The 25,186-nt window shown below is 36.5% G+C and overlaps 5 protein-coding genes across 6 annotated transcripts; 1 reads left to right on the forward strand and 4 right to left on the reverse strand.

Annotated features, from left to right (window-relative positions):
- The first annotated feature begins 2,413 nt into the window (after positions 1 to 2,413).
- Positions 2,414 to 4,175, forward strand: LOC143530992 (uncharacterized). Its single transcript, XM_077026395.1, has 4 exons — positions 2,414 to 2,814; positions 2,945 to 3,157; positions 3,744 to 3,769; positions 3,842 to 4,175. Exons 1-4 carry the CDS (start codon positions 2,488 to 2,490, stop codon positions 4,059 to 4,061), a joined length of 786 nt encoding a protein of 261 aa, XP_076882510.1. The 5' UTR covers positions 2,414 to 2,487; the 3' UTR covers positions 4,062 to 4,175.
- A 676-nt stretch (positions 4,176 to 4,851) lies between these two features.
- Positions 4,852 to 6,970, reverse strand: LOC143531032 (uncharacterized). Its single transcript, XM_077026424.1, has 2 exons — positions 5,944 to 6,970; positions 4,852 to 5,769 (listed from the first exon to the last, which is right to left on the reverse strand). The coding sequence occupies exons 1-2, from the start codon at positions 6,967 to 6,969 to the stop codon at positions 4,852 to 4,854; spliced, it is 1,944 nt and encodes a 647-aa protein (XP_076882539.1). The 5' UTR covers position 6,970.
- Positions 6,971 to 10,093: 3,123 nt separating this feature from the next.
- On the reverse strand, positions 10,094 to 12,929 carry LOC143531013 (uncharacterized). The gene is made up of 7 exons (XM_077026413.1): positions 12,663 to 12,929; positions 11,296 to 11,523; positions 11,146 to 11,219; positions 10,871 to 11,030; positions 10,675 to 10,794; positions 10,487 to 10,595; positions 10,094 to 10,366 (listed from the first exon to the last, which is right to left on the reverse strand). Exons 1-7 carry the CDS (start codon positions 12,921 to 12,923, stop codon positions 10,185 to 10,187), a joined length of 1,134 nt encoding a protein of 377 aa, XP_076882528.1. The 5' UTR covers positions 12,924 to 12,929; the 3' UTR covers positions 10,094 to 10,184.
- A 1,365-nt stretch (positions 12,930 to 14,294) lies between these two features.
- LOC143531033 (uncharacterized) lies at positions 14,295 to 18,219 on the reverse strand. Its single transcript, XM_077026425.1, has 11 exons — positions 18,161 to 18,219; positions 17,144 to 17,229; positions 16,855 to 17,051; positions 16,737 to 16,787; positions 16,606 to 16,656; positions 16,446 to 16,506; positions 16,315 to 16,366; positions 16,068 to 16,211; positions 15,869 to 15,988; positions 14,901 to 15,786; positions 14,295 to 14,840 (listed from the first exon to the last, which is right to left on the reverse strand). The coding sequence occupies exons 1-11, from the start codon at positions 18,212 to 18,214 to the stop codon at positions 14,311 to 14,313; spliced, it is 2,232 nt and encodes a 743-aa protein (XP_076882540.1). The 5' UTR covers positions 18,215 to 18,219; the 3' UTR covers positions 14,295 to 14,310.
- Positions 18,220 to 20,049: 1,830 nt separating this feature from the next.
- On the reverse strand, positions 20,050 to 22,328 carry LOC143530994 (uncharacterized). Of its 2 annotated transcripts, none has more exons than XM_077026397.1 (9): positions 22,261 to 22,328; positions 22,109 to 22,178; positions 21,942 to 22,023; positions 21,230 to 21,314; positions 21,000 to 21,108; positions 20,788 to 20,876; positions 20,592 to 20,656; positions 20,434 to 20,512; positions 20,050 to 20,230 (listed from the first exon to the last, which is right to left on the reverse strand). In XM_077026397.1, exons 1-9 carry the CDS (start codon positions 22,309 to 22,311, stop codon positions 20,069 to 20,071), a joined length of 792 nt encoding a protein of 263 aa, XP_076882512.1. In that variant the 5' UTR covers positions 22,312 to 22,328; the 3' UTR covers positions 20,050 to 20,068. The 2 variants fall into 2 exon arrangements, with proteins under 2 accessions (XP_076882512.1, XP_076882511.1); XM_077026396.1 differs by having other exon boundaries at positions 20,050 to 20,226; positions 20,430 to 20,512.
- Positions 22,329 to 25,186: the final 2,858 nt, after the last annotated feature.

Below are 25,186 nucleotides of genomic sequence, written 5' to 3' on the forward strand. Positions count from 1 at the left end.
GTCCAAATCACACACCTTTACTAGTGGGAAATGATAAAAACGATGTCATCATCAAGAAAGAGCCAAAAAGCTTAAGTCTTTCTTCAAGAAAGCAACCGCCCGTTGCTCTTTCAAGTCCAACCAAGACACCATCATTCTCAAATTCTATAGAAACACAATCTTTTCACACAAAAAAGCCCGGCCTGAATTTGGCCCGATCACCATCCGTGTCAGCTTCTATAGGGGTGATAGATCAAGAAGATGAAGAAGATCAAGAAAGCGAGTTCACTTTAGGGAGATTGATAAGGCAGGCTTCCATGAACTCTTCACATACATCAAATCCACCTCGACAAACATCTAAGGTACACAATCACACATCCATTTATCTAGTTTAGTAGTTTTGCAAAGATCATATAGAAAATCAAGAATTATATCATTCGATTCGGTTTTGCAGGCATTAGCGATTGAAAACACACGAAAGAAACTTGAATTTGATCAAGAAAAGATTGTTGACGCGAGAAAGATCGAGAGAAAACAAAGCCAAAACAGAAAGAATAATGGAAAGAACAAAAATGGTGGTGGTGCACCTGCAATTCCCAGAGGATGGGTTGATAAGAGTTCATCAGAAGACATGAAGGCCCATATCAAGTTTTGGGCTAGAGCGGTGGCATCTAACGTGCGCCAAGAGTGTTCATGATAGTAAGTTTGTTTGAATGGAAGTTGATAAAATAAAACATCTGGATCATGACAGAAATAACATGTTAAAATCTTTGTTTAGATTCACTGTATCTCTAATTCTTGCAACATTGGCTGGCTATACATTTTGTCCCTTCTGCTTTTCATAAATCATAATGTATGAATGAATTACAACAAAATGGTCCCTGGACTATACTGTACAACTTTATTTCATTTTCTCAAATAGTCAAATTTTTTATACGATTTTTTTCGAGTCTTTTAAATATTAAGGCCTCGTTGGTTACACTGACGGGGACCAACTTGACATTTGGGTATAAGGCAGGTAGATGTCGTATGCGTTCATGTGCAGTGACTTGACTGAGACAATGTGTATATGTCACAGCCTCATGGTTTTGTTAACTGAAGGCTCTTTATATCTTTAAGCAATGAAGTTGCCACGTGTTTATAATAGTTTGTTAAGTCGAAATCAATGTTGGCTAGTTAACCTAACTAATTAGGTTAGACAATTTGCAGTTGGGATTAGCCGTACGAAATAAGAACTTAGTACTTCATTTTGATGGATGAGAAAACAAATGCAGAAAGCATAAATTCTCAGTTAAAAAACAAAACAAAACAAAAACAAAAACCTTTTTCAAGGTTCAACTCCTATTAGGCACATTGTGTTATGAATGACGTTGGTCTTTCATAACATGAAAATTGACTTGTTTAGTTTTACATTGATTTTATGGATAAATGAGGGAATTTCAAGAAGTCATGTGATACACATGTCCGTGTTTGCATTATAGTTAAACCATGATATTCAATTTGTAAACAAGCCAAACCTAACTCGATCTCAAATTTTTAACTCGGTTTAAAGTTCAAGTTGACTCGGCTCGTCTAGAGGTGCAAACAGGCCGAGCCACTGCGAGCTACTCGAGCTCAAATAAAAAGCTCGAAACGAGCCAAGCCCGAGTCTCAAATAAAGTTCGTTTAGTTATCTAGCACGAGCTCGAGCCTTGTATGAGAAGCTCGTCGAGGCTTAACAAGTCTTGTGTCTTTTTTAAATTTTCGTCTTTTGGACTTCCATATAAAATTAATTTTACACTGCAAAATTGAGCTCGAGCCACGCTTTGGCTCGTTGAAGGTACTACATGAGCTAGAGCCGAAGTTAGTGTCACGGAGCAATCCTCTTGGAATTTGTGTGCGCTCGAAGGCCAGCCAAACTATCTTCTTATGATCAGGGTCTACTTGTTTCGTTCTGCCTTGGAATCATCAGACGAGCGACGACAGGTCACTGTCGTGCAAACATAACTAGACATGTACACTTCGTTTCTCATTAAGGTCGTGCCCCGATAAAGTCCAAGACGAGCCTAGCAAACCCAGGCGTTAAGCATAATCCAAGCAATTCGATCTTCAAATATTTGGTCTACCAGTAAACCGGGTAAAATAGTCGCCGTGACTAAAGGACTTAAGTATTACCCCTGGGCGTTGATTACGAGACATGAAACTTATTTAGTCGTGACGAGCAAATGATTAGTGAACCCACTTGTTACAGTTAGTTTAAGGGCACATGACCAGTTTTAATTGGTTCTACAAACTATTCGTCATGACTAGTTTATAATACTTATTTCTGAAAATTCTTGCAAATGACGGCTAACATTTAAAATTTGTTTTCATAAACAATAACACTTATTTTCGGAATTTTCTCAATCTATTTAAAATTTTAAAATAAAATAAGTATATTCAAACTAGAAAGATATTTTTTAAAATCCAATTCTTTTATCCAAATTCAGTTATCACCCTCCAATCTTCCACCACCGGCAGCCACCACCAATGTTGCAATCACCACCGCACCTGCTATCCTCTTCTTCCTCCGTTCTCCTCCCTCATTTCCATTCTGTCAGAATAAAACCACCTTATTATACTACTCTTTCAAAGCGATATCCAATCAGACCTCTTCCACCATTGCTTGCTCAAATTACCGATTCACCCTTGCCGAAAGACGGTCCCGTCGAACTCCCATTCTCCCCACCGTCTTTCATCTCCACCGACGACGACCCCACCACTCTCCAAATCGCCACCAGCGTTCTCCTCACCGGCGCCATCTCCGTCTTCCTCTTCCGCTCCCTCCGCCGCCGTGCTAAGCGCGCCAAAGAACTGGTTCCATTTATTATTTATTAATCTCTTTTATTTCGAATTTTCAATCTGTTGAGTTTAAATTGAATTGGGTATTGTTTATTTTCCTTTTTAATTTGATGGGTTGTGATTGAATTGGTTGTTTGTTTGATAGAAATTTAGGTCAACCGGAGTTAAGAAGACGCTGAAAGAGGAGGCGTTGGAGAGTTTGAAGGCAATGACGCCGGTTGAGGAGAATGCGCCTCCGTCCGCGGTGCAGGCGTTGCTGGGAGGGCTGTCTGCCGGAGTTATTGCGCTTATTCTGTATAAGTTCACCACCACCATTGAAGCTGCTCTCAACCGTCAAACCATTTCGGACAATTTCTCGGTATGTCCATTCTTTATTGTTTTATAGTTTATTGTTAAGTTTGCAAGAACAAAATCTAGAAATTTGAATGCTCCTCAATTGCCTCTTTGTGTTAAATATCATACGGGCGTAATCGTCACATGGGTCGTATGGCTTTGTTAGTGGCCACATTAGTCAATTCTTTGTCAATAAAAAACATCATTCGGGCCGTATAGTTTGCCACTTACATGACTCATATGTCATACACAGACCATATGACACATCAGGATAGTGTCACTGGTGTTTGCATAGCTGTGACCTTGAAGTCTCCTTCGAGTATTGGTTGATGTTCACCTTAATCTCGTGTTTGTGTTTTTGAAGTCAAAAAAAGAATCTTGATCACTTGCCCATAGACACTATTGCGACCACTAGTTTTTAGTAATTTGTGGTGGACCTAGGATATTTTTACTGGTGTGACTCTTTGAAAATATGATATGAATTGGTGTTACTCGACAGTCAGATATGTATACAACACACAAAAACAAGTATTAGATACTATTTAACACAAAAAAATCTGATCTTGCTCAACTTTTTACAACTAAATATTTACAAATCTTGTGGTTTGCAGGTGAGACAGATAACAATAACAATAAGGTATGCTTATTAATCTCCTCGTGCTACTTACTGAAGTTTTGTGAACTAACTTTGAAGATTATTAAAATGCAGGACTATTATAAACGGCTTATGCTACCTCGCAACGTTTGTTTTTGGCATCAATTCTGTTGGGTTGATACTCTACTCGGGTCAGCTTGCTCTTAACTCAATAGCAGGAGATTCTTCAAGTGACAATATCCAGAAACAAGACACAACACCACTCAACTCCAGTGGATCTGATATTAACATCAATGATGAAGATCAAGATCAAGATTCAAATAGCAGTCAATAGTAACCAGGTTTCTGTGTTGTGAATCATGTTTGTAGGTTACTTGCACACCATAATTTTGTATACAATGTTTTATTAAAGGTGGCTAAAAGGTTTTTGAAACAGCAGAAGTCCTTATGCATCAGTATTTGTATGTTGTGTGCAGCTTCATCAAATGTAGTAATGCACCAGGTTTCTAACAAATCGACGATTCAACCTTATAACCGATTAGGTCAATATTTATAACTTGGTCTAAATCATTAAAACCAGATAACTAAATCAAAAACTGGACTTTGGTTAGTTGGATTTCGACTCGTTGCATGAAAAAAATTAAAGAGAGCCAGGTTTAGCTCCCAGTCTTGAACGAAACTGAACCTCACTGAACGCAGGAACCGAAATTATTTGTATGTCATTGGAGTTTTGGTCTAATTTCATGCCCAAATCTATTAAATCAACAAGTTTTTAATAAAAACTTAAGTAAAAAGTGTAATGCTTAAATTCATTATTTGAAGATAATTTTTTTAGGCCAAAACATATCAAGCTCAAATGTAAAACTGAAAAACGATTCATAAACAAACCAAACCAAACCGAAGCAATACATAATACACAAAACTAAGCAGCTGAAACCGAAATTTTTGATTTTGATTCAATTTGAGCCCAAAACTGATCCATACCATCCATGCAATTATGCAAATCTCTAACATTAAGAATCACTGCAAACAAGGAAAAATACAAGTTGTGCGATACCACCTAGAATGCCTGCTAAATAATAATCAGAAAACAATGTACAACCAAAACCATGCAAACCACTAGCTCAAAATCCTAACCCAAATGTAACCCGGCTCAGCCCTTCCAACTTCCGGTTTTCCAAAACACAACTCTCCGGTAGCAGTAGCAGCTTAGATGCCGCCGTCTTCACTGGCTCTGACTTGCACCTAGTCAGCACAAACGGTTCATAGCCCACCGCACTTGCCAACTTCTGCTCCAACACCGTTGCCATTGATGGTGCCATAGGTAATGAACACGATGATCGTGCTGGTTGCGGCAACACTGCTGGAAATCCATCATTAACAGTCGCAGCAGTACCAACACTTGACCCATCTTCACTGATAGGTTTGGTCGGAGGCGGCAGTGGCGGTGGTTTCCTCTTATTGGATTTGCGTTTGATGAAGTCTGTACTGCAAACCCATGTTTCCTTTGATATGTTTATTGATAGCTTGGGCTCATGCATCATCATCAACAAACACTCTGGCAACACTTCACTTCCCCTTTTCTCTTTAACCTCACTTTCTCTGTCAAAAACTCGATCGTTATGTCCCTCAACCTCATTAACCAGTTCTTCATGGGTTTCAGAGATCTCAGCAAATTTGGTTACCATTGTTGACTCATCTGCTTCAGTTTCTACAACTTCATCTTCTTCATGAACCTCATCCTGTTCTTGAATTTCATAATCTTGATCCACAATTTCTTCAAATAATGACACAAGATAGAAACTTTCTTCTTCTACTTCTGTTTGTTCATGTTCTTGCACTTCATCTTTTAGCACATTATTAAATTCTTGAACTTGACCCACGTCATATTGTTGCACATTATCGTGTTCTTGATCTTGACCAGCTTCATCTTGTTGCACAATATCAAGTTCTTGATCATCTTCTTGTGGCACATTATCAAAGACTTGAACTTGATCAGCTTCATCTTGTGGCACATTATCAAAGACTTGAACTTTATTAGCCTCATCTAGTTTCACATTATCAAAGACTTGAACTTTATTAGCCTCATCTTGCTCTTGTGGCAAATTATCAAAGACTTGAACTTTATTAGCCTCATCTTGTTGCATATTATCAAAGACTTCATCTTGTTGCTCATTATCAAGTTCTTGACCTTGATCGACATCGTCTTGTTGTACATCCTTGTGTTCTGATACATTTTCTTGATCTTTATCCAAAACCATAACTTCCTGCTGCACAACTTCACCAGTAGCTTCACACTCCTCCAAATCTTTTCCGATTCGACTTTCGCAATCAACAAACTCTTCATCTTCTTCATTTCCCCCACCACTTGGTTCCCAAGATCTATTACACAAAGCTTCACTTTTCACAGGGTCAGATCTACACCTCATCAACAACAAAGCATTCTTTGGTGGCACACAAATACTCACTCTTCCTTCATCTACATGCCCTTCAATCCTCCCATTAATAATCTCCAAATCTTCAAACACATGTCTCCTTGTTTGCCTAACAACACTCTCATCTTCTTCATAATCTTCATCTTCCTCATCCCCCACAACCAACTCAATATCTCTCTCACCACCACCATCTCCATCCTGCACTGCCACCAGCCACCGTGTAAACAACTTCCCACAAGAACCTTGCCGGTCACCATCTTCAGCCACCACCTGTTTCTCTTCTTTCCCAGTCCGGCAAGGAATCAAACAACTGAACTCAGATCCAAATGCTCTCAAAGCCTCACAAACAGTCACCGGAAAATGAACCCAACTCCTCTGCACTGGCAAACAATCTTGATTTTGACTTTGACTGTAATTCTGACCACCCTTTGACCCAAGATTCAAACTTTCCTTAACATTTTGAGTTTTTGAAGAAAACCCATTAAGGGTGTGGTCTTGTTTTCTGAAACTAACCTCACCGGAGGTATGTGTTCTTGATGTTCTTGATAAAGTTCGAAGCTTTTTGGCTTGTTTCTTCTTGCCTCTAACCCTAACTTGACCAATGCAGGTGACTTTAGGTGAAGATGGTTCTGGGTTCTCAAAAGCTCCTCTTTTCTTGGTGGCGGTTGGGAACATCGCCGGCGACGCGCCGCCTTTGATGCTGCCACTGTTTTTGAGCCTCCGGCTGAGTGAGGTTGAGAGAGAGGTTGGTGGGTCCCGGACCCCAGCTCTACCTGGGCTCAAGATTGACTTGGATGAGATCTTCATTGGGTTGGTTTTAGTTAGAACTTTTAATGCAACTGTGGTGGTTAGCCGGTGGTCATTGTTGTTGGGTGGGGGGGGGGGGGGTGAGGAATGGGTTGGTTGCAGAGAGTAGTGGGTGTTAATGGGAAGCATAAGTGGATGAGTATTGGTATTGGGAGGTTGTGTTTTTGGCGGTGTGAAATGACGATATTGCCCTTGGTGGTTTTTCATGCCAGCTGGCTTTTTATATAATATCCACGTCGGACAAAATAATTGTCAAAGGGGTGGGTAACATGGGTTAATATTGGGTTAATCATAGAAAAGGACAAGTGAATAAGTTTTATCAATTGTTGGTAAGTTGTTAATCATGTGACATTAGTAATATTATAAAATTTTGTTATCCTAATTCCTAAGGGTAAAAATGTTTAATAAATCATTCAATTAAACATGAAATATGTGCAAAGAAACACGGTCAGTTCATGTTATGATAAGAGCATGTTTGGAATTGAGTTTGAAAATGTTTATTGTCTGTTAGTGTTTTTAAAAATTCAATAAATTAAAATGTATTTGACACTTTTGGTTTCCTCGCGCCTGAAGCTGTGGAGCTACTTACCCGTGTTCAGCGGGTCATGCATAGTAATGTTATGACTCCAAAATCAGCAAATATAGTTTTTAAAAGATTGGGTTTTGCGATTCAAAAAGGGGTAGCGGCGCAGCTTGTTGTCCGCTTGCCTTCTGTTTCGATGTAATCCAATAAACAATTTATAATAAAAATCTTTGTTATTTTAGTTTTTTAAAATGGTTAAAAAACAGTTTTTCAAAAGCCTCAAATCCTAGTTTTTCAAAATGGCTTTTTGAAAAAACCAATAAGATAATAAGCATTTTTCAAATTCAATCCCAAACATGCTCTAATAGTATAACACATAACTTGTGAATTGAAATGATAAAATGTGACAAATCTGAGTTTTAGCAAAACAATGTCAGTTTCTTTTTTAAGTTTATTTGCATGTCATGTATTAAATTATCATTCTTAAGACTAATTAAGTTATGGGTTGCATGCACCTTTTTCACTTTTATATGTTTTGCATACAAATAAGTTTGGGGGTTAAAAAGAGAGGATCTTTTTAAAAGAGGGACAAAAAGGGAATATGAAAGTGATATTTTAAGTGGCATTGTCGTTGTTAGATGAGTAGCAAAGGGCAAAAGCTATGGATGCTGAAGTCACATGGGCAGTCTTGGAATGGGGACAACATATAGAATCCAAGAAGCCACATGACTAATCGAATGATTGACAGCTATTTATAAACATCTAATCATCTCAAGCAATATTAGCATATCCACAAGCTTGTTTTCGAGTAAGCCATTATACTTTGTACCACCCAAAAATTTCAAATATTTTTCATACTTTTGGTCTCAAAAATATATGCAAGCAAAACATTTGTCACATGAGATGAACATTGGTATCCAACGTGATTTAAACAAAACCAAATACAATATTAAGATTTCATGTATTTTTATATAACAAATAATCCATTTACAAGGTTTTGTTTTGCCCGACTCAAGACTTGATGTAATGATAATCAATGCTTCGGTTTTCATGTTCTTTTCTACAAAGTATGCTTATAATCCGTTAGCAATAGGCCAATAGTCAAGTACTTAACTACACCCCATTAGTCCTTCGGGTTTCATTTGATGCCCTGAATTTGCCCAACAATACCGTATGTCTTGGTTGTGGGTTTCGATCAACACACATAAACGGACCAAAAGGGGTTCTTAAAGTTTCGTGTATGTGGCTAACACCTTCAATCATTAGAACATTGCGGATTACCTCAAGTTACATCATCCACAAGATCAACCAAGAACAAGGTATAAGGTTCTGAACTTTATTCCATTGTTTGTATTGTTTCACTATTTTGAAACTTTGCAACTAAACTCCTAGTGGACGATCTTGACTAGAACAAGTTTTCGCGTTTCACCTTTCTAAAATTTTGAAACATATGCATGCACAAAAGCCAACATAAGCGGGCATATCTTCAAGGATGGGCATTGCTTATGGTCTTTACCTCCACGCTCTTCAAACTTGCATCTTCGGCACCAACACTATATACATGCTAGCAAGTCGAGTGGGTCAACAGTAGAAAATCACGCGTCAAATGTGGTTCAGAACTTCATTTTCATATAAAACTTGACCTGCGGTTTTACCTATGGGTGTGGGTATCGATAGATTACAGGTATGGGTGAAAAAGAAACATTCACAAATAATGAGTAAAAATTGTCTGGGTCGCTGGTCCCTAGTGATTTCACTAGGATAATTACCCATAAAATAATAAAAAGGAAGACAATAACCCGTCACATGCGTTAAGTTGGCTTCAATAAATCAATACCAACATAAAGATAAACCTGAAGCTCATAAAGTTTTAATATTTATAAATTACTTGTGCTAGGACCAAACTAGCATTATGAATATATAATAACCAAAAAAAATATCTTCTTACTTTAAAAATAATTTCAAGTAGATTGACGGTACATTCATAAAGCCGGTATCACTCAACGTGACCATAATGACTTACGTTGAATTCATTGATGACTGAAACCAATGTATACAATTTTTTATGTTCTTTTTCTCCAGATTGTGAGATGTACAAATCCATATGTAAACAAGAAACCCAACAAAACAAAATGCTAAGGGAAACTTGTCAAAATGGCCATTTAACCCAGTATGTTGTACCTTTACAAGTATGTCTATAGCCATGTGACACACGAGCCCACAAGCATGCATCTACTTTGACTATTAATAACGACTTAAATGCTATGCGGACGACACTCACTTATCGAACACCTCATCCGTGTATCGTAATCGAGCGTCCTTTACGTGGTAGTTAGCTGACAAAATTCAATACATACACTAAAAGGACTAGCATATCGTCCGCTTTTTTGGTATCTTAAGTGGAAATGACAACATTTTACCTGGTTTTACTAACATATACACATATAACACATCTGGGTAAATGGCTAATTAGGTGATTTTCATAAAAACCTATTGACCACCTATATGCCTCTATGTAGCATCATGCATTTATCTATGTATGTCTTAGGACAAGTACAAACCCTAGGTTTCTTACAACAAAAGGCTTATATTATTGCATTAATTTAGAAAAAAAGAAAAAAAAAAACAAGAGAGCAAAAACATCTTTGCATCTGATTACCGAAATAACAAATTGATCAAAAACGTAAGTATATCAATCAAACTCAAGAACAACTTTACCGGGAATTATCCTCTTATCTTTAGCATCGTGTGCCTCACAAACTTGTGTTATCGGGAATGTCTTTTGAACAGGTACTTTCAGCTTTCCAACCTCAGTCAGCCTGTGAATCTCAGCTAAGCCTTCAGCATCCATCCTCATGTAGGTCCACCAATACTCTGAAAAAATAAATAATAATAATTATAATAATAAACTTTCAGGGGCGTTTTGACATTGTGTTTTCAAAGTGATTATGTGATGTGAAATAATCATAATAAGATAACCACCATGAGATTTACCTATTCCATGAGATGATCTATATTGCAACTGTTTCTTCAATAAAACAGCTGTGGCGGTTGGAAGACCAATGGCTAGACCGTACCTATCAGCTAAAGATGCTGACTCACCCTAAATCAAGAAACGAGCACATAACATAATCCTAAAATCCAATAATAAAAAAGAGTTTCAAGAATCTGGTGTACGGTACCTGCAGTGTCATATAATGTCCACCTCTTTTTAATAAATTAATTCCCATTCGTTCCGTCTGCTGTATACCAATCGTGTCTAACACAGCATTATATTGCCCTTTCAAGGTTACTTCAAGATCCTGTACATAATAAACCAGTAAATAATAAATTTTATAACACTCATCCAAACAGCCACCATAATATGCAATTTTATACCTCAGAAGTGTAGTCAAGTGCCTGTTCAGCACCAGCTGCCAAAAGGCGGTCTATGCTTTCCTTTTCACATGTAGCTGAAACCACACAGCCAGCTGCAACCGCTAGCTGAACCGCAGAGTAACCTACAGCTCCACCTCCACCCACCACTAGCACCCTCTGCCTGTTGACATTGCAAATATAAAATAGAAATTATATTTTGAATGGAAAATGTAACTTGAAACAAGTATTTATATAAGTATTATTTATTTGAAACTAAATGAGTGTCATAAACATACCCCTTAGTTATCCTGGCGGTTGACTTAAGAGCGCGCCATGCTGTTAGTGCTGCAAAAGGAATTGCACTTGCTTCCTGCAGTATCAAGAAAGTTACACATAATTATATGTACTTTTATACATATAATGATGTCCAAAACAACAGCACATACCACATGTGAGATTGCTGTTGGCTTTTGTGTAAGCTGATCTTCTGCAAGAATAGCATAATCAGCATAAGTACCTCTCACAGCCGTTGGATGAAGAGCACCAAAAACTTCCTGTCCAATCTTAAAAGTCTGCACAGACGCACCAACTGCTGCAACTTCACCACTAACATCACGCCCCAATATTAACGGAAGAAGTGACCCAAATAGAGATCGGCCATAGCCTGCTCGCATCTGAAAAAAATATTGAAATATGTATAGCTTAAAAATACCATATACAAATGCAAATACTCAACAGAAATGAAGTCAAACACATAACAGAACTAACCCAAACAGATATAATTTACACCAAGAACTGCATTCTCTAGTTATAGTTATAGTACAGGACCAAAACACTTCTTTATATACAAACCTTATATGACTATATGGTTACTCAAACTCTGTGAAGAGGATTTGGATTCTGAGACGAAGGATTAAACAGACCATGTAAAATGTAGTAATTAAGCAGTTTCTAAGTTGAGCAGAGTAAATTGTAATTAGATTGTAGTGATAATGTAAGGATTGGTGTTACAAATTACAATGATGTGCTAAAGTAGAGTACGATATTACAATACCAGTCCCCACACTATTATTAAATGTCATCATCTAACAAGCAGCCTTACTAACCTACTAAACTCTCTTGACAGAAGCCTCTAACTTATACAACTATCCAGAGCAGAATACCTAATTTCACATGTGAAATCAATCGAAATTCACAGCAATCCATATGCATGTTCGTAGTTCTATGAATTATCGCACAAATGACATCTAAGAGCCAATGAATGAGTGAATTCAATTTCTGGTAAACAGATAACGAAACAAAACCGAAAATTAAAGGAAGTAACTCAAATTGAGAACGACCATAGCCTGCTCGCATCTGAAAAGGTCAATGAAACACGTATAGCTTAAACTTAAAAATTGTCACTGCCGATGCCATATACAAATGCAAACACTCAACAGAATGGAGCCCAAGCAGAGCTATTCATTTACATTCTATAAATTATAGTACAGAAGAAAATCGTTCCATTACGTTATATAAACCTTCTACTGGTATATGTTTGCTCAAATTATGTGAAGAGGATTAGAATCCTGTGATGAATGGATTAATCTGAGCATATAAAATGTAGTAATTAAGCACTATCTAAGTTGAGCAGACTCTATTATGCACAATTATACAAAGCAGAATACCTAATTTCACATAACAAATCAATCAAAATCCATATGCATGTTCATAACCTTCTATAAATTAACCTATTCTATTCTACCTTACTGAATTCAAATTCCGATAAATGCATAATATAACGAAACGTAACCGAATGCGCCAGAACACTCACCCTAGTATCGAGAGGATTAACCGAAACGGCACGAGCTCGAACGAGCACCTCATTCGGCCTGAGATCAGGAACACGGACATCGTCTCGTATTTCTAACACATCAGCGCCACCGAACCGCGGCAAAAGCACCGCTCTACAGGTTGTAACGATACTCCTCCTAACACCGAAACCTAATTTGGTTGAAGAAGAATAACGGAAGGCTTCCGTGTGATCAGTCGGTGAAATTTGTAGTTGTCGTTTGAATCGTAATAACGACCGCATCGTGTAATTGTTAATGATTATTAGGAAATTGGAAGAAATGAATTAGTGACGAAAATTAGTGTGTTGGCGGTGAGTGACGGTGGACGTGTCTCCGTTTGTATCCGCAGAGGTCCATTGCATTTGCTTTGCGACTGCTTCTATTTCATTTCAGGTTTTTCCTTTTATTTTTCAGATTTCTATTTATTACTTCCTAATTATTTCCCAAATTATATTCTCACAATTTATAATTTAAGGGGTGTAAATTTAGGGGTGTGTTAGTTCGATTGTTAGCATCAACCGAATTAATCAATTAGTTTTTGATTAATCGGTTCGTTTTGTTTGGTTAGTTTTTTAGGTTTTTAGTTTGGTTTCGGTGAGATAGATAAAATGGAGGTATAAAAACTAAAAATATATGAAAATATGAATGGTTTGGTTAATTTTTGTTAGCAGGTACAAAAAATAGCCAATAACCGTTTTTGGGTTAATTTCGGTTCAGTTTTATCGGTTTTTAATTTGGTTCGGTTGTTGCTCATCCCTAATTTTTATCCGATGCCTTAAAAACACTCTTTAACATGTTTATATTAGATTTTCATCAACTCTTAACCTATATCTATTCTTCAACTATATGAATGCATAGCTCTTGTTTGTTTATATATTTCCACATCATTCTCACTTTTTAGGTCTATGTTTTTATATCGACGCTTGTTTAGAACGATTCAGATCGTCTAAGGTGATGTTTGATTTACGGAATCTCACATGTTAAAATTAATTTAATTTTAAAACATTTTTGATTCATTGAGAAAAAGAATTAAATTTCATTCAGTAAATTCTTCACTCACTAGTATTTACTTGATTGTCTATCTCAATATTAAGTCAAAGTGACATTTGACTTTAAACAACCAAAACACAATTTTGTTTCTTCTAATCAAAACATGGAGGTATATACATACATGGGAATTGTTGGAATCTCTAAGTAGAACAAGTCTGCTCTTGATTTGAAGAACTTGAGTTTGCTCCATTAACAAGCAGTTTCGGATTAGGGCTTCTTAAAACGGATTCAAGTAGTTCGCTTGCCTTGTTAGCAGGTGCATGAACTTTGCTTGCCACCTTACATTTTGGACTGGTGTCGGAGTTTTTTAGAGTCCGCTACCTTGAGCAGCGGACTACCTACAAATTATGGCAAGTTAATTGCTCCAAATGTTAACTAAATAAAAGTTTGCTACATTAAATGCTAATAAGTAGTCCATTACATACAAAGCAAATCAAAATAAGTTTGTTGCATTTTTTTTCAATAAACTCCATAAAAACTAGACAAAGAATTAAACCAGTAATCAGAGCCGACCCTACTATAGCTAAACATTTCGACGACATGAGCATCAAGGAGTATGTAATTATACCATCTTCTAAACTATCCTTCTTCCATAGCTACAGCATCATTTTGTGGTGTGAGGTCTAAGTTTCCGCCCTTATCATCGATCACATTCTCTGCAGCATTTGCATGTTTGTCCTCGTTAATCCCCACAATAGGATTATTTGCAGCTACATGTTCCTCGGTTTTAGCCTGCGGCGCCACATTAGAGTCAAAAGGCTCCTCAAATCTCGCATCCTGGACCACATAAGAGTCAACAAGCATCATAAGTTCCTCTGTTGTAGCCCACTGAGCCACATTAGGGTCAACAAGCTCGGTTAGAGCCTCCTGCATAATAGTATTAAAGTCAACATGTACCAACGGTTCCTCAGTCGTAGCCTCCTGAGCCACATTAGAGTCAGCCACCACAGCCACAGGTTCCTCGGTTTTAGTCTCCTGAACCACATTAGGGTCAACAGGCGCCACAGGCTCCTTGGGTTTAGCCTCCTGTACCACACTAGGGTCAACTGGAACCGCTTGTTGCTCGGTCGTAGCCTCCTGAGTCACATTAGAGTCAGCATGCACCACAGGTTCCTCTGGTTTAGCCTCTTGATCCATGTTTGGGTCAGTACTAGAAACAAGCACCGCATGTTCCTCTGTTTTAGTCTCTATTGCCTCCTGAGCCCCATTAGGTTCAACAGGCACCACAGGTTGCTCTGTTGTCGCCTCTATTGTATCCTGGGACACATTAGATTCAACAGGGACCACGTGTTCCTTGGTTTTAGCCTCCTGAACCACATTACCATCACTGCTAGAAACAGTCACCACAGGGTCAGCTTTGGTTTCCATTGCCGCCTCAACCACATTAGGTTCATTAACACAGACAGCCAACATGGGTTCCTCAGATTTAGTGTCTAGTGCACTCGTGTGAGGTGGACCAGACACATCAGGTTGTACATCATGCAATTCTGCTGGTACTTCAACTGAAGAGCCAGAGACCACAGGTCCCACTGCTTCAGTCACTTCACGTGTAGGGACCAGTTCAGCTTTATTATGCTCTTCCGTTATAGCATCAGGCATCAAGGGCTGTACTTTCTGCAACTCAGCTGGTACTTCATCTGCATGTGCTGATGGAACATGCACCGCCGGCTGCACCTTTTCTGGCTCTAGTGACGTTTGGTCAGATGGAGCAGATACTGCAGGTGGTGCTGTTTGCTGATTTTGTGGTGCATTAGCCATCACAGGTTCTACTTTAGGCTGTATTTGTGATCCTTCTGGAGGAACCGTTGGATCTAGCCTCTGGCGTTTTTGTGGTGTTTCAGGTGGCAAAGATGGGACCGCCGACTCCACTTTTTGTTGCTTTGGTTGCACTTCAGCTGGAGGATAGACTCTCAGAGTGCTAACTGTATGATTGCTATTATTATTAGTGCCATTTTTGTTCTGGTTTGCAGCAATAGACTCATTCACAGCATGAAGCTGCTGCAGCCTATAATCAGTTTCAGGTCTACGACATATCTTCCTCAACGCCACAATTTCCTGGAAATTTAAAAACAAATACTACAGTAACTAACTTTTTCTAAAAAAGAATCTTATTAAAAATATGTATGTAGTTACACACCTCAGATTGATCATGATCATAGCGCACCAAAAACCTACAACGACAACCTCTTACATCATGTCGCCTTCTTTGTGCATCCAGAACATGCGCATCAAAGTACAGAGCCTGCTCTTTTCCTTCCTATAAAATTCAACTGTTTTTAGAACTGGATTATGATTTCTTAAATATAATCATATAATATAATACAACTAATTATCACCTGAAAACAAAGAATGAGATCAGCAGGAAGAACAGCTACACATTCAGATGCTTCACATGGAAGAGATCTTTGTCTCACATTCTTCTTCACATTAACCCATTCATCCTCCTCAGCTCCAAAACCCGCAAACCGAACGAAAACTTCCTGATTAATATAAGACAACGTAATTAAATCATATGAGATATATCATGGAAATCAGGTGGATAACTGGATATACTATAACGCATTGATTAGGTTAAATAATTACCGGATCACCCGTGTCAAGAGACCTATGTGATATAAAAGTTGAAACATCATACCTGCGATAAAAGAAAAAGAAAAGATTTAACATTGTTGCATAACATAATAAACGTTAATTACATGTGTCTATGTACTAACCATGCACCATCTCTAGCAGACTTAGCTTCATATTCCATCTGAGAATTATCCATCACCCGTCCTGCACTTTGAACCGATCCAATTCATAACTTAAAACCCTAAATTTCCTCAATTTCATTAGAAAAATAGATGATAAATAAACCCAAAAATAGTATTCCACCTGAAAAAGTGGGTGGTTGCTGGGGTGCTTGTGGGAAAGTCCTAACCGAAGCTGAGTTGACCAAAGGTCAAATTAGTCGACGACTCAACAGATGAATATAAAATTTCAAAATAAAATGTATTCAGCTTTACCTGAAGGAACAGTTGGATGTTGTGGTACTTGAGGCAAAGATCTAGCATTAACTGCATTATCAGGAACATGTGTAAGTTATGTACAACAAATACTGCAGAAAGTGCAAGCTTAACTCACCTAAAGAAGCAGCATGCGGTTGTGTAACCTGAGGTACACTTTTTACCATAGATGAATCATCTCGAGCCATTGGTGTCACATTTATCTTCCCTGGTTCTTTAGCTGCTTTGGCTCTGATAGCATATCGTCTATTTTGAAACCAATTCCACACTTGTTTCATTTGTACTTCAATTTTTCCCGATCGTTCTTCAGACTTACTACATACACACATCCAATGCGGCATCAACAGATTATATAAAGATTGCCCAAAAATTTAAGCTTGGTATTAAAAATTCAAATAAATATATACCTGAATTTTTCAGCTAGAGAAACAAGAACATTACGTTCAGGCATTGCGATCTTGTGTGCTTGCAATATGGCTTCCATTTCCGCAATCTTGAAGAAAAAATAAAGTTATTGGTACCAATTTGTTAAAAGATTATGTACGATATATATTAAGCACCTCTATATGTAATATTTTCCATCAGATTTTATTTAACTATGAAGTTTTCACCTACAAGTAGCCAAGATTCCACATGAATTTGATGCCATTTTGGTATTAAAGACAAATTCTACCACAATTTCTTGAACCTCAGATGGTCAAAAACATAATCTTGGCAAGGTGATGATTAACCTTATCATTTTGAAAATTCAAAGCATACAATTACATATCATATAAACATTAGAATTTTCATCTTAAGAACAATTTTAATGCACCCAAAAACCATTCAAAATAATAGAACTTATTAATAACCGAAACCGACGGTATTCAATATTCACCTAGTTTGAAACACAATTAGGGATTTTTTAAACTAACAAAAGCAGCCAAGATTCCAAATGAATGGAGTGCCCTCTTGGTATCAAAGACAAAATCTACCAATTTCTTGAACCACAGACGATCAAAAATATAATCTTTGCAGGTAATGAATCCCCCATTATAGCCAAATTAATCCCCCAAATAAACATTAAAAATCACAAAAAGATATAAAAAAAAATAATTACTAGTACCAATTTGTTAAAACATTATGCATGATACAGATTATGACTCAAAACTTCAATGTGTCTGATATATTTTATGACAAAAAGACTCTTGAGCCCTAAAATCAGGCAAGATTCCACATGAATTTGGTGAAAAACATAATCTTTGCAGCAGCTGATGACTCATCTTATTATCATATTGAAACTTACAAAAACTAATTTTAGGGCAAATATAATACACCCAGTAACCATTATTATTATTATTAACCTAATTTTCACAATATGAATTAGGGATTTGAAAAACTAACAAAAGAGCAACGAAACTAACAACAATTAGTATGAATGTGACCTCAGCCTGAGTAAAGCGGAAAGAAGGGCCTCCGTTACTGGGTGGTCTCCCCATTTGATTGGATTGGATGACGTTAAACCAGTCGTGAACAACAATTGCTGTTGGGTTCTTCTAACCAATAATTACAACGAACGAACGAACAAGTATATTGTATTTGATACAGAAACAGGGGGTTTTTTTCATCGATCGGAAACACGAAGAAGGTTATGTAAATTGGTAAGACTGATTTGCTTGCGGTTTACTCGGATTTTGTTAAACTTGTCGTTCGCAGCGATTTTGTAGGTTTTCGTCCGTATTCTTTTCAAGATTGCAAAAACACTTACACAAATGTTTTTTAATTATTTGTAGGCGGTGGTGGTATACACACGTGACGTCAATATGAATATAATACTTAAAAACTAGTTTAAAGTTCAAACATTTTATCGATAGCATAACACATCTAGTACTTAAAAACTCAAAACATTAACATATTAGTTAAAAGAATAAAATATGTTGTGTTAAAACATAGAACGGAGTTTGTCAACAAGGATGATTGGCCGTTTGATCGAGATCGTCATGGAATTGGAAGTGAAATGCATTGGAATTTTGGTAGTGGATTTGTCTCATCATCGATAATCTAGGTTAAAATTAGGGACTGGAAATTGGGTGTCTGTTTAATATACGACAACACTTTTTAGCAAAAAAAAGTGCACTAGGCAGTTTTATACTTTTTAAAAAATAATTAAAATTAGGAGGCTAAGATTCATCATTTCATCTTGTTGATACATAAAACATATAGCTGTCACGCTTAAACCATCAAAGTAAAGTGTTAAACAAGTCGTTTTCATGTTTAATACTTGTACTAATAGCACTATCTCTAACCTGTTAAAACAATAAGACACGATTTGTCAACCCTAGTCAAAACTGTAATTGGGCCCAATCTCATTAAAAAACCTGATGGACCATTGGGTCGACTTTGACCGATTTGACCCGACTAGACCCAATATGTTCAAATTCCTTTTAATCTCTTTATATTTTACACTTTTTAAAATTTTAGATTGATTTTAACTAATATTATTATGTAAATAAAAGAAACTATATATATGGTTAGTACGTATTTTAATGGATACAGTTTACAACCATTGCTAATCTCACGTTAGAAAATGTAAACCAAAACTGGGAGTCATAAAGCTCTACACAATTTCATGTGGGCAGAAGAGATGTTAAGGCTTAAGAACATGCTCCGACTTGAACATCATCAACGTGTTTGGGACTTTGGGTGCACTGGTTGTGGATGAGACGAGAACTTAATAAATAAGTGGGCTCAAGGAGGTAATCTAGTGATGGATAATCTACTAGAAAGTCTCCACAGTAGCCAAAAGCAATGTCATAAACTCTTACCCAACAAACATTCAATAATGGTTTGAGTGTTAAAATAGCATTATCAAATGCAACTGCAATACTTAGAACTTGTGCAGCTCAAATAGAGATACAAAAATGATTGAAGAACTTAAAACTAGTGAAACTTGGTTTCTTGGTTAATACCACAAAAGGGCCAAAAAGACCGACTCAATGCAAAAAAATAAATAAATAAAAATAGACTACAACAACCATATAGGTTCATGTTGCTTTAAGTGTAATGCATAAAACACTATTATGTAAGTCCGAAGTGTTCTCAATAAACTGGGTGAACATAAATCAGCCTAACAAAAATTTGAGTTTTAGCTTAACAAAACTTTGGCTTCAATCAGCCTATTAAATGTTGTACAATTGATCCAAATTCTTGATCAATGAAGAAACAATATCACCAGTTTCCAATAAGATACCTATTTCATCTAGACATGCCACTAGCGACGACCGCACGATGCCACCACAAGAACTTTCAGACTTTTAAGATTTATCACCAAAAAGAAAGTATTTGTGACAATTCTAAGATGCAGGTGAACCTTCATTTCTCAGAGAAACTTTCTTCTTTTTCTTCGGTTTACGTTTCTTCTGCTTTAACTTCATCCTTGCTAAATCTTTAACGCTTTTTTCCCATTCCCGCCTTTTCTTAACATAAAGCATCATTGCAGCACGAGCATCTTCTATCTATAAAGCATGTGTTAGCTATGATTACAAAACAAATTATGAAAATAATAACTGAAATTTTTTAATAAAGCAATTTAGCAGGTTGTGTGGATCATAAAGAGACTTTGTGCATGTTTTTCTTTATTTGACCCTAAACGACAACCCACTTTGACCCGCCCTCATAAGTCAACGGACCACCACGCGTACTTTAAAAAGAAACTCACAGGACAATGCTCGCCGTTTTGAATCTTGACACTGAGGACTTCGGCTGCAAGATGTTTAAGTGCTTTGCTACGCCCATCTCTGTATCATATAAAAGGATTGGTGACAAATTAAAGCTATCTCTCATATTTGAATATAAATTATCAAAAATAAAACATACTTTAGAAATGGTTGATACTCTGCAGTGTCTCGTATATCCGTCTTTGGATGACTTAATAACAATGCCTGTAGAAAAAAAAAGTATAAATTACACATTAAATCACTTTATTCAAAAAAAATAGATTATAACAATAATATGTTTTTGCAAACATATTTAACACAAATTATATTATTATTATTATAATTTGTATATTAACCTTAAGATCGTTGCGCAGCGCATGACCAACAAGAATCTTCCCTTTGATCATTTCTGCCACTTCCTTCTGAACAACACGGAAATCCTTCGCTGAATATAGCATTATAAATCCAGTTAATTAGAAATATAAGTTGCAGATCCGAAAAACGCAATAACTTACAAGAGCAATCAATATGCAAGTAAAACACCAAATTATATACACAAAGCTGGAACCTTTTTTCAAGTCACGGGGTCGGATACCACTTATTTGAGTCCGAAAGTCAACCACACGTTCAACCGGACGAACGTGCTCATCATATACAACATTTCCCCACCTATTTACCTGTCATTAAAACATGTTTAACGGTTTACTTGCATGAATAATCATTTTAGGGTCAACCTTTGACCAATGAGTCAATGACAAACAATGCTGTTACATATACACCAATACAAATTAAACTTACCAGTGTAACTCTTCCAAGCGCGCTTTTGTTTCCTAGCGGGCTGACACCAACCATTTCACAATCCATGGCTATCTCGTTTGTAATACTGTCAAATTGCTTACTTAATTAAATTAAACTACACTAACATATCAGACTATTAGCAACAGTAAAGAAAACATAAAACATGAATCATGACATGTGAAACCGTATAAGGGGGTGTAAGGTATTTGGAGGTGTGTCTAAGTGGTTCTAATGACTTCACTTTCAAGCGCTCGGCTAAAACCTATTGCCATTTACATTCGGAAATCTGAATATAATGATTATTCATGGTTTACTAATTTTACTAAAACTGACTTGGAGATGCTGTGAGGAGTAGCTAAAAACTATATTAATTACTATTTTGAAAACTCGCATCCAAACACCCTAATTTTGCTAAGAGCATAATACTGATGAACCCATAAAACACAATAATGCTTATTAACTCTGGTTATTTAACACTAGGCCTGCAAACGACCCGAACCATTCGTTTACACTATTAATGAACGAACACAAACACACTTTATTTGTAAGAACACGAACAAGAAAACAGTGTTCGTTAACTTGTTCGTGTTCAATAACTTCAATCGGTTGTTTGGTTAAAGTTAAACGAACGAACGAGCACACCGTTAGCGTTCATTCAATTCGTTTACACACTAATTTAACACCAAAAACAAGTATTAAAAAGATTGTACACCTTGAGTCTGATGAAGTGGGAGTAAGAAGATTAATCTCGGAATCAGTAGCCTCCCCATTATCAGACCTCTCTTTACGTTTTCCTGCAAGTTATTATTATATGAATTTTAAAGTAGTAAATTGCAATTAGATAACAAATCAACAACTGGGTTGAGTAGAAACACAAACCTAAGATGGTTTCTTGGGTCTGTGTTGGTGATTTGTTGGAGGATGATAGTTCAGGCCGATGACCTAATTTCTGAAACACAAAAGCTCATTATAAACATTAAAAAGATTTATGTCTGTGTAGAAAGTGAAAGAAAGAAAGGTGGTTAGGTTACTTGACGGAGCTGAGCCCAGTTGGGGTTCAGCTGCTGCTTCGGATTCTTCATCGGACCTCCGGCCGCTTTTCCTATGTATATGTTTGTTGTTCTGAGGGACGAGTTTATGTTTGTAGGTTTTTGATTTGAGTTCTTTTTCACTTTGTTCTTGTAAGGGCAAAATTGGAAATACATTCATAATACCAATAACTTTGGTTCAATGATATTCACCACGAAGCATTACTTTTTATTGACTAGCCATCAACCACAACCACAACCACAATCACAACATATGGTCTTATTTGTTATTAATCAGTGATTACTTTGATTGATCGACTAGATATTGATAGAGATTTAGTTTTCGGAGTTGTGTGCATGTTCACAATATTCAATTCTCACAGTTATCATATTATATTATGATAGAAATACTTGCTTATTTACGTTTAGTTTAGTCTAATTGGTGAAAACCTTTTAAAATTCAATTTGTTTAAAAGAGTAAAGTGTCATTTTCGTTCTTGTGGTTTGACAAATAATACGAATTTAGTTCAAAAAGGTTTATTTTTTGCATATGGACCCTCCACATTTCTTAATTCTTGTCAATTACATTCAAATCACTAACCTCGTTAAATTTAATCGTTAAGTCAGGGGTAGACATGTCTTTTCACTATTTCTTTATTATATGAGTAAAATGCCAAAATCGTCCTTGAGATTTGATCATATTTGCAAATTTTGTCCAAAATTTTTTTTTTTGCAAGTAGACCCTCGATTTTTCCCAACCGTTGTCAATTTCGTCCAAATTGTTAACTCGGTCTAAATTCAACGTTAACTTATGGGTGTTATTGTCCTTTTACATGCTTGTTTACATTATTGTTATTATGTGTTTGTTTGATGACATATATAACATTTCACGATTCCTATGTTTGAATCCAATATATTATCCGTTTGTTTATTCTTCTTTATTTTTAGTCATATAAGGGGTTTAGCTCAGCGTAATAATAATAACAATTTAAACAAATATGTAAAAGGACAATAACACCCTTGATTTAACGTTAAATTTAGACCGAGTTAACAAATTGGACGAAATTGGCAACAATTGGGAAACATCGAGGGTCTAATTGCGAAAAAAAAAATATTTCTGGACGAAATTAGCAAATGTGACCAAACTTCAGGGACGATTTTGGCACTGTACTCATGTAATAAAGAAAGAGTGAAAAGACATGTCTATCCCTGAGTTAATGATTCAATTTAACAGAGTTAGTGATTTGGATGTAATTGTCATGAATTGGGAAACGTGGAGGGTCCATATACAAAAAATAAACTTTTTGGACTAAATTAGCATTATTTGCCAAACCATAAGGACGAAAATGATACTTTACTCTGTTTAAAATGTTTAATAAAAATATATTAAATTTAACACCAACTTTTGCTATGGTTTATAGCCTAAAATTTTGTTTTAATTTTGTACTTGTTTTTTAAAGTAGTAGTGTGAATCACATTTAACTTTACCAATCAATTATGATATGTGTATATGAACATTCGTATATAAATTAATAAAAAACACTTGATTGAAATGCAATACAAAAATTAAAAAGAAAGCTGTAAGTTGCATTACAGTAATACCACAATTGGAAAAAAAAATGAAAGTACAAGAAGAAGGAGATGGGCAATAAACATTTGATTTGAGGGTTTTTGTCCAACGTGATTCTTTTATAACAAATATATGAATCTCCGAAGAAAACTTATTTGTTTACTAGTATATAAAACCAGAACACTTTGTATTGCCAAACAAGGCACTGGCGTCCAAAGATGTACCTTGAAAAATTGCAAAAAAAAAAATACAAAAACAAAACATACAGTCTATTAAATTAAAAAATTCACAGAGTTGAATGGGCTTTATTTTTCCCATACCAAGCACGTTCTTTTGCTTCTTTGCTTCACCCACATGAAGGATGCCAATTTGATGTCATTCACCAACTTTGATAACACGAATGCAATATTATTGAAAACACGATCGTTTCTAGGTGGTCATATCATCCAACATGTTATCGACGATATAGATTGCACCGCAAGACGTGTAATGTTGCAATTGAGGTATAGTTTTTCTTTTACTTATACATTTAATTGCATGTAGAGTCAAAGGTGTTTTGTTAATGATAATTTTAATGCAAATCTTCTATCAAATGACAAACGTTGGCCAAGCCCAAAGAATGTAGAAAGCATGAAAAAAAACCGACAATCAAAGGTAACTTTCGCAATCCACACGAAGCAAACTGAAAATGACAAACTTTAGCCATGCCCAAAGAATGCATATGAGCAATGTGCAGCCATATGTGCAGCCGATAACATTCCAAAACGCGTAGACAAACCGGGTACTAGCAACCAGAAGTTAACCACTTATAGATATTTGCCCCAGCGTTAACCAAGTATGGTGGAATATTAAAACATCAAACTGTCAAATCCTTTTTTGGCTAGTGGTTACTAATATCAATGCTGCAACCATAGAGTCCATACCCATAAGAGAATTACAACTTAAAAGTCAGAAAGTACAAAGATTGGAAATATTTCATGCATCTGAACAAGCCAAACAAATGGTTTTAAGTTTTAACATAGGCAGGCAAGCAGCATCAGTTGTAGCTTTTAGGTTCGGTGCCTTTGACATAGTAAGCTCCGTTAACTTCCACAAGTTCGGATGAGCCAGGTAGATCCCAGCGATCCCTCGCAAACATAGGATCGTCACCACGAATATATCCTCGTCCAGTTTCAGCCATTCTACCATTATTAGGATTAATGCAAACATAGCTTGATTAATGAACAGTAATGCGTACGGGTTATCATATAATCGGTGATGGCATTTGGACTAGGAGGCAAGATCTCCCTCTTAAAGGATCTAGGAGGATGTTTCCCGACACAAACGAGTCGACCTCCCTCAAGGTGGTATTCATAAAGA

Source organism: Bidens hawaiensis, unplaced genomic scaffold (genome assembly GCF_021521415.1).
Source record: "Bidens hawaiensis isolate Kalapana, Puna unplaced genomic scaffold, B.hawaiensis_p1.1 tig00009070_1, whole genome shotgun sequence".
Classification (NCBI taxonomy): domain Eukaryota; kingdom Viridiplantae; phylum Streptophyta; class Magnoliopsida; order Asterales; family Asteraceae; genus Bidens; species Bidens hawaiensis.

What these genes read in the sequence shown, in the direction of transcription:
- LOC143530992 (XM_077026395.1), top strand. Translation starts at nt 2,488, where the DNA reads ATGTTGCAATCACCACCGCACCTGCTATCCTCTTCTTCCTCCGTTCTC. An exon ending in CTAAGCGCGCCAAAGAACTG is followed by an intron (nt 2,815 to 2,944) that starts GTTCCATTTATT and finishes TTTGTTTGATAG; the next exon opens with AAATTTAGGTCAACCGGAGT. An exon ending in CAGATAACAATAACAATAAG is followed by an intron (nt 3,770 to 3,841) that starts GTATGCTTATTA and finishes ATTAAAATGCAG; the next exon opens with GACTATTATAAACGGCTTAT.
- LOC143531032 (XM_077026424.1), bottom strand. Translation starts at nt 6,969, where the DNA reads ATGAAGATCTCATCCAAGTCAATCTTGAGCCCAGGTAGAGCTGGGGTC. An exon ending in ATGTATCAGAACACAAGGAT is followed by an intron (nt 5,770 to 5,943) that starts GTACAACAAGAC and finishes AAACTAGATGAG; the next exon opens with GCTAATAAAGTTCAAGTCTT.
- LOC143531013 (XM_077026413.1), bottom strand. Translation starts at nt 12,923, where the DNA reads ATGCGGTCGTTATTACGATTCAAACGACAACTACAAATTTCACCGACT. An exon ending in CACTTGACTACACTTCTGAG is followed by an intron (nt 10,795 to 10,870) that starts GTATAAAATTGC and finishes TATTATGTACAG; the next exon opens with GATCTTGAAGTAACCTTGAA. An exon ending in TAGATCATCTCATGGAATAG is followed by an intron (nt 10,367 to 10,486) that starts GTAAATCTCATG and finishes TTATTTTTTCAG; the next exon opens with AGTATTGGTGGACCTACATG.
- LOC143531033 (XM_077026425.1), bottom strand. Translation starts at nt 18,214, where the DNA reads ATGGGGAGACCACCCAGTAACGGAGGCCCTTCTTTCCGCTTTACTCAG. An exon ending in ATGATCATGATCAATCTGAG is followed by an intron (nt 15,787 to 15,868) that starts GTGTGTAACTAC and finishes TTAAATTTCCAG; the next exon opens with GAAATTGTGGCGTTGAGGAA. An exon ending in AGAGACTAAAACAGAGGAAC is followed by an intron (nt 14,841 to 14,900) that starts ATGCGGTGCTTG and finishes AACCAGAGGAAC; the next exon opens with CTGTGGTGCATGCTGACTCT.
- LOC143530994 (XM_077026397.1), bottom strand. Translation starts at nt 22,311, where the DNA reads ATGAAGAATCCGAAGCAGCAGCTGAACCCCAACTGGGCTCAGCTCCGT. An exon ending in CGCTTGGAAGAGTTACACTG is followed by an intron (nt 21,109 to 21,229) that starts GTAAGTTTAATT and finishes TTTTAATGACAG; the next exon opens with GTAAATAGGTGGGGAAATGT. An exon ending in GAGTATCAACCATTTCTAAA is followed by an intron (nt 20,513 to 20,591) that starts GTATGTTTTATT and finishes TATATGATACAG; the next exon opens with AGATGGGCGTAGCAAAGCAC.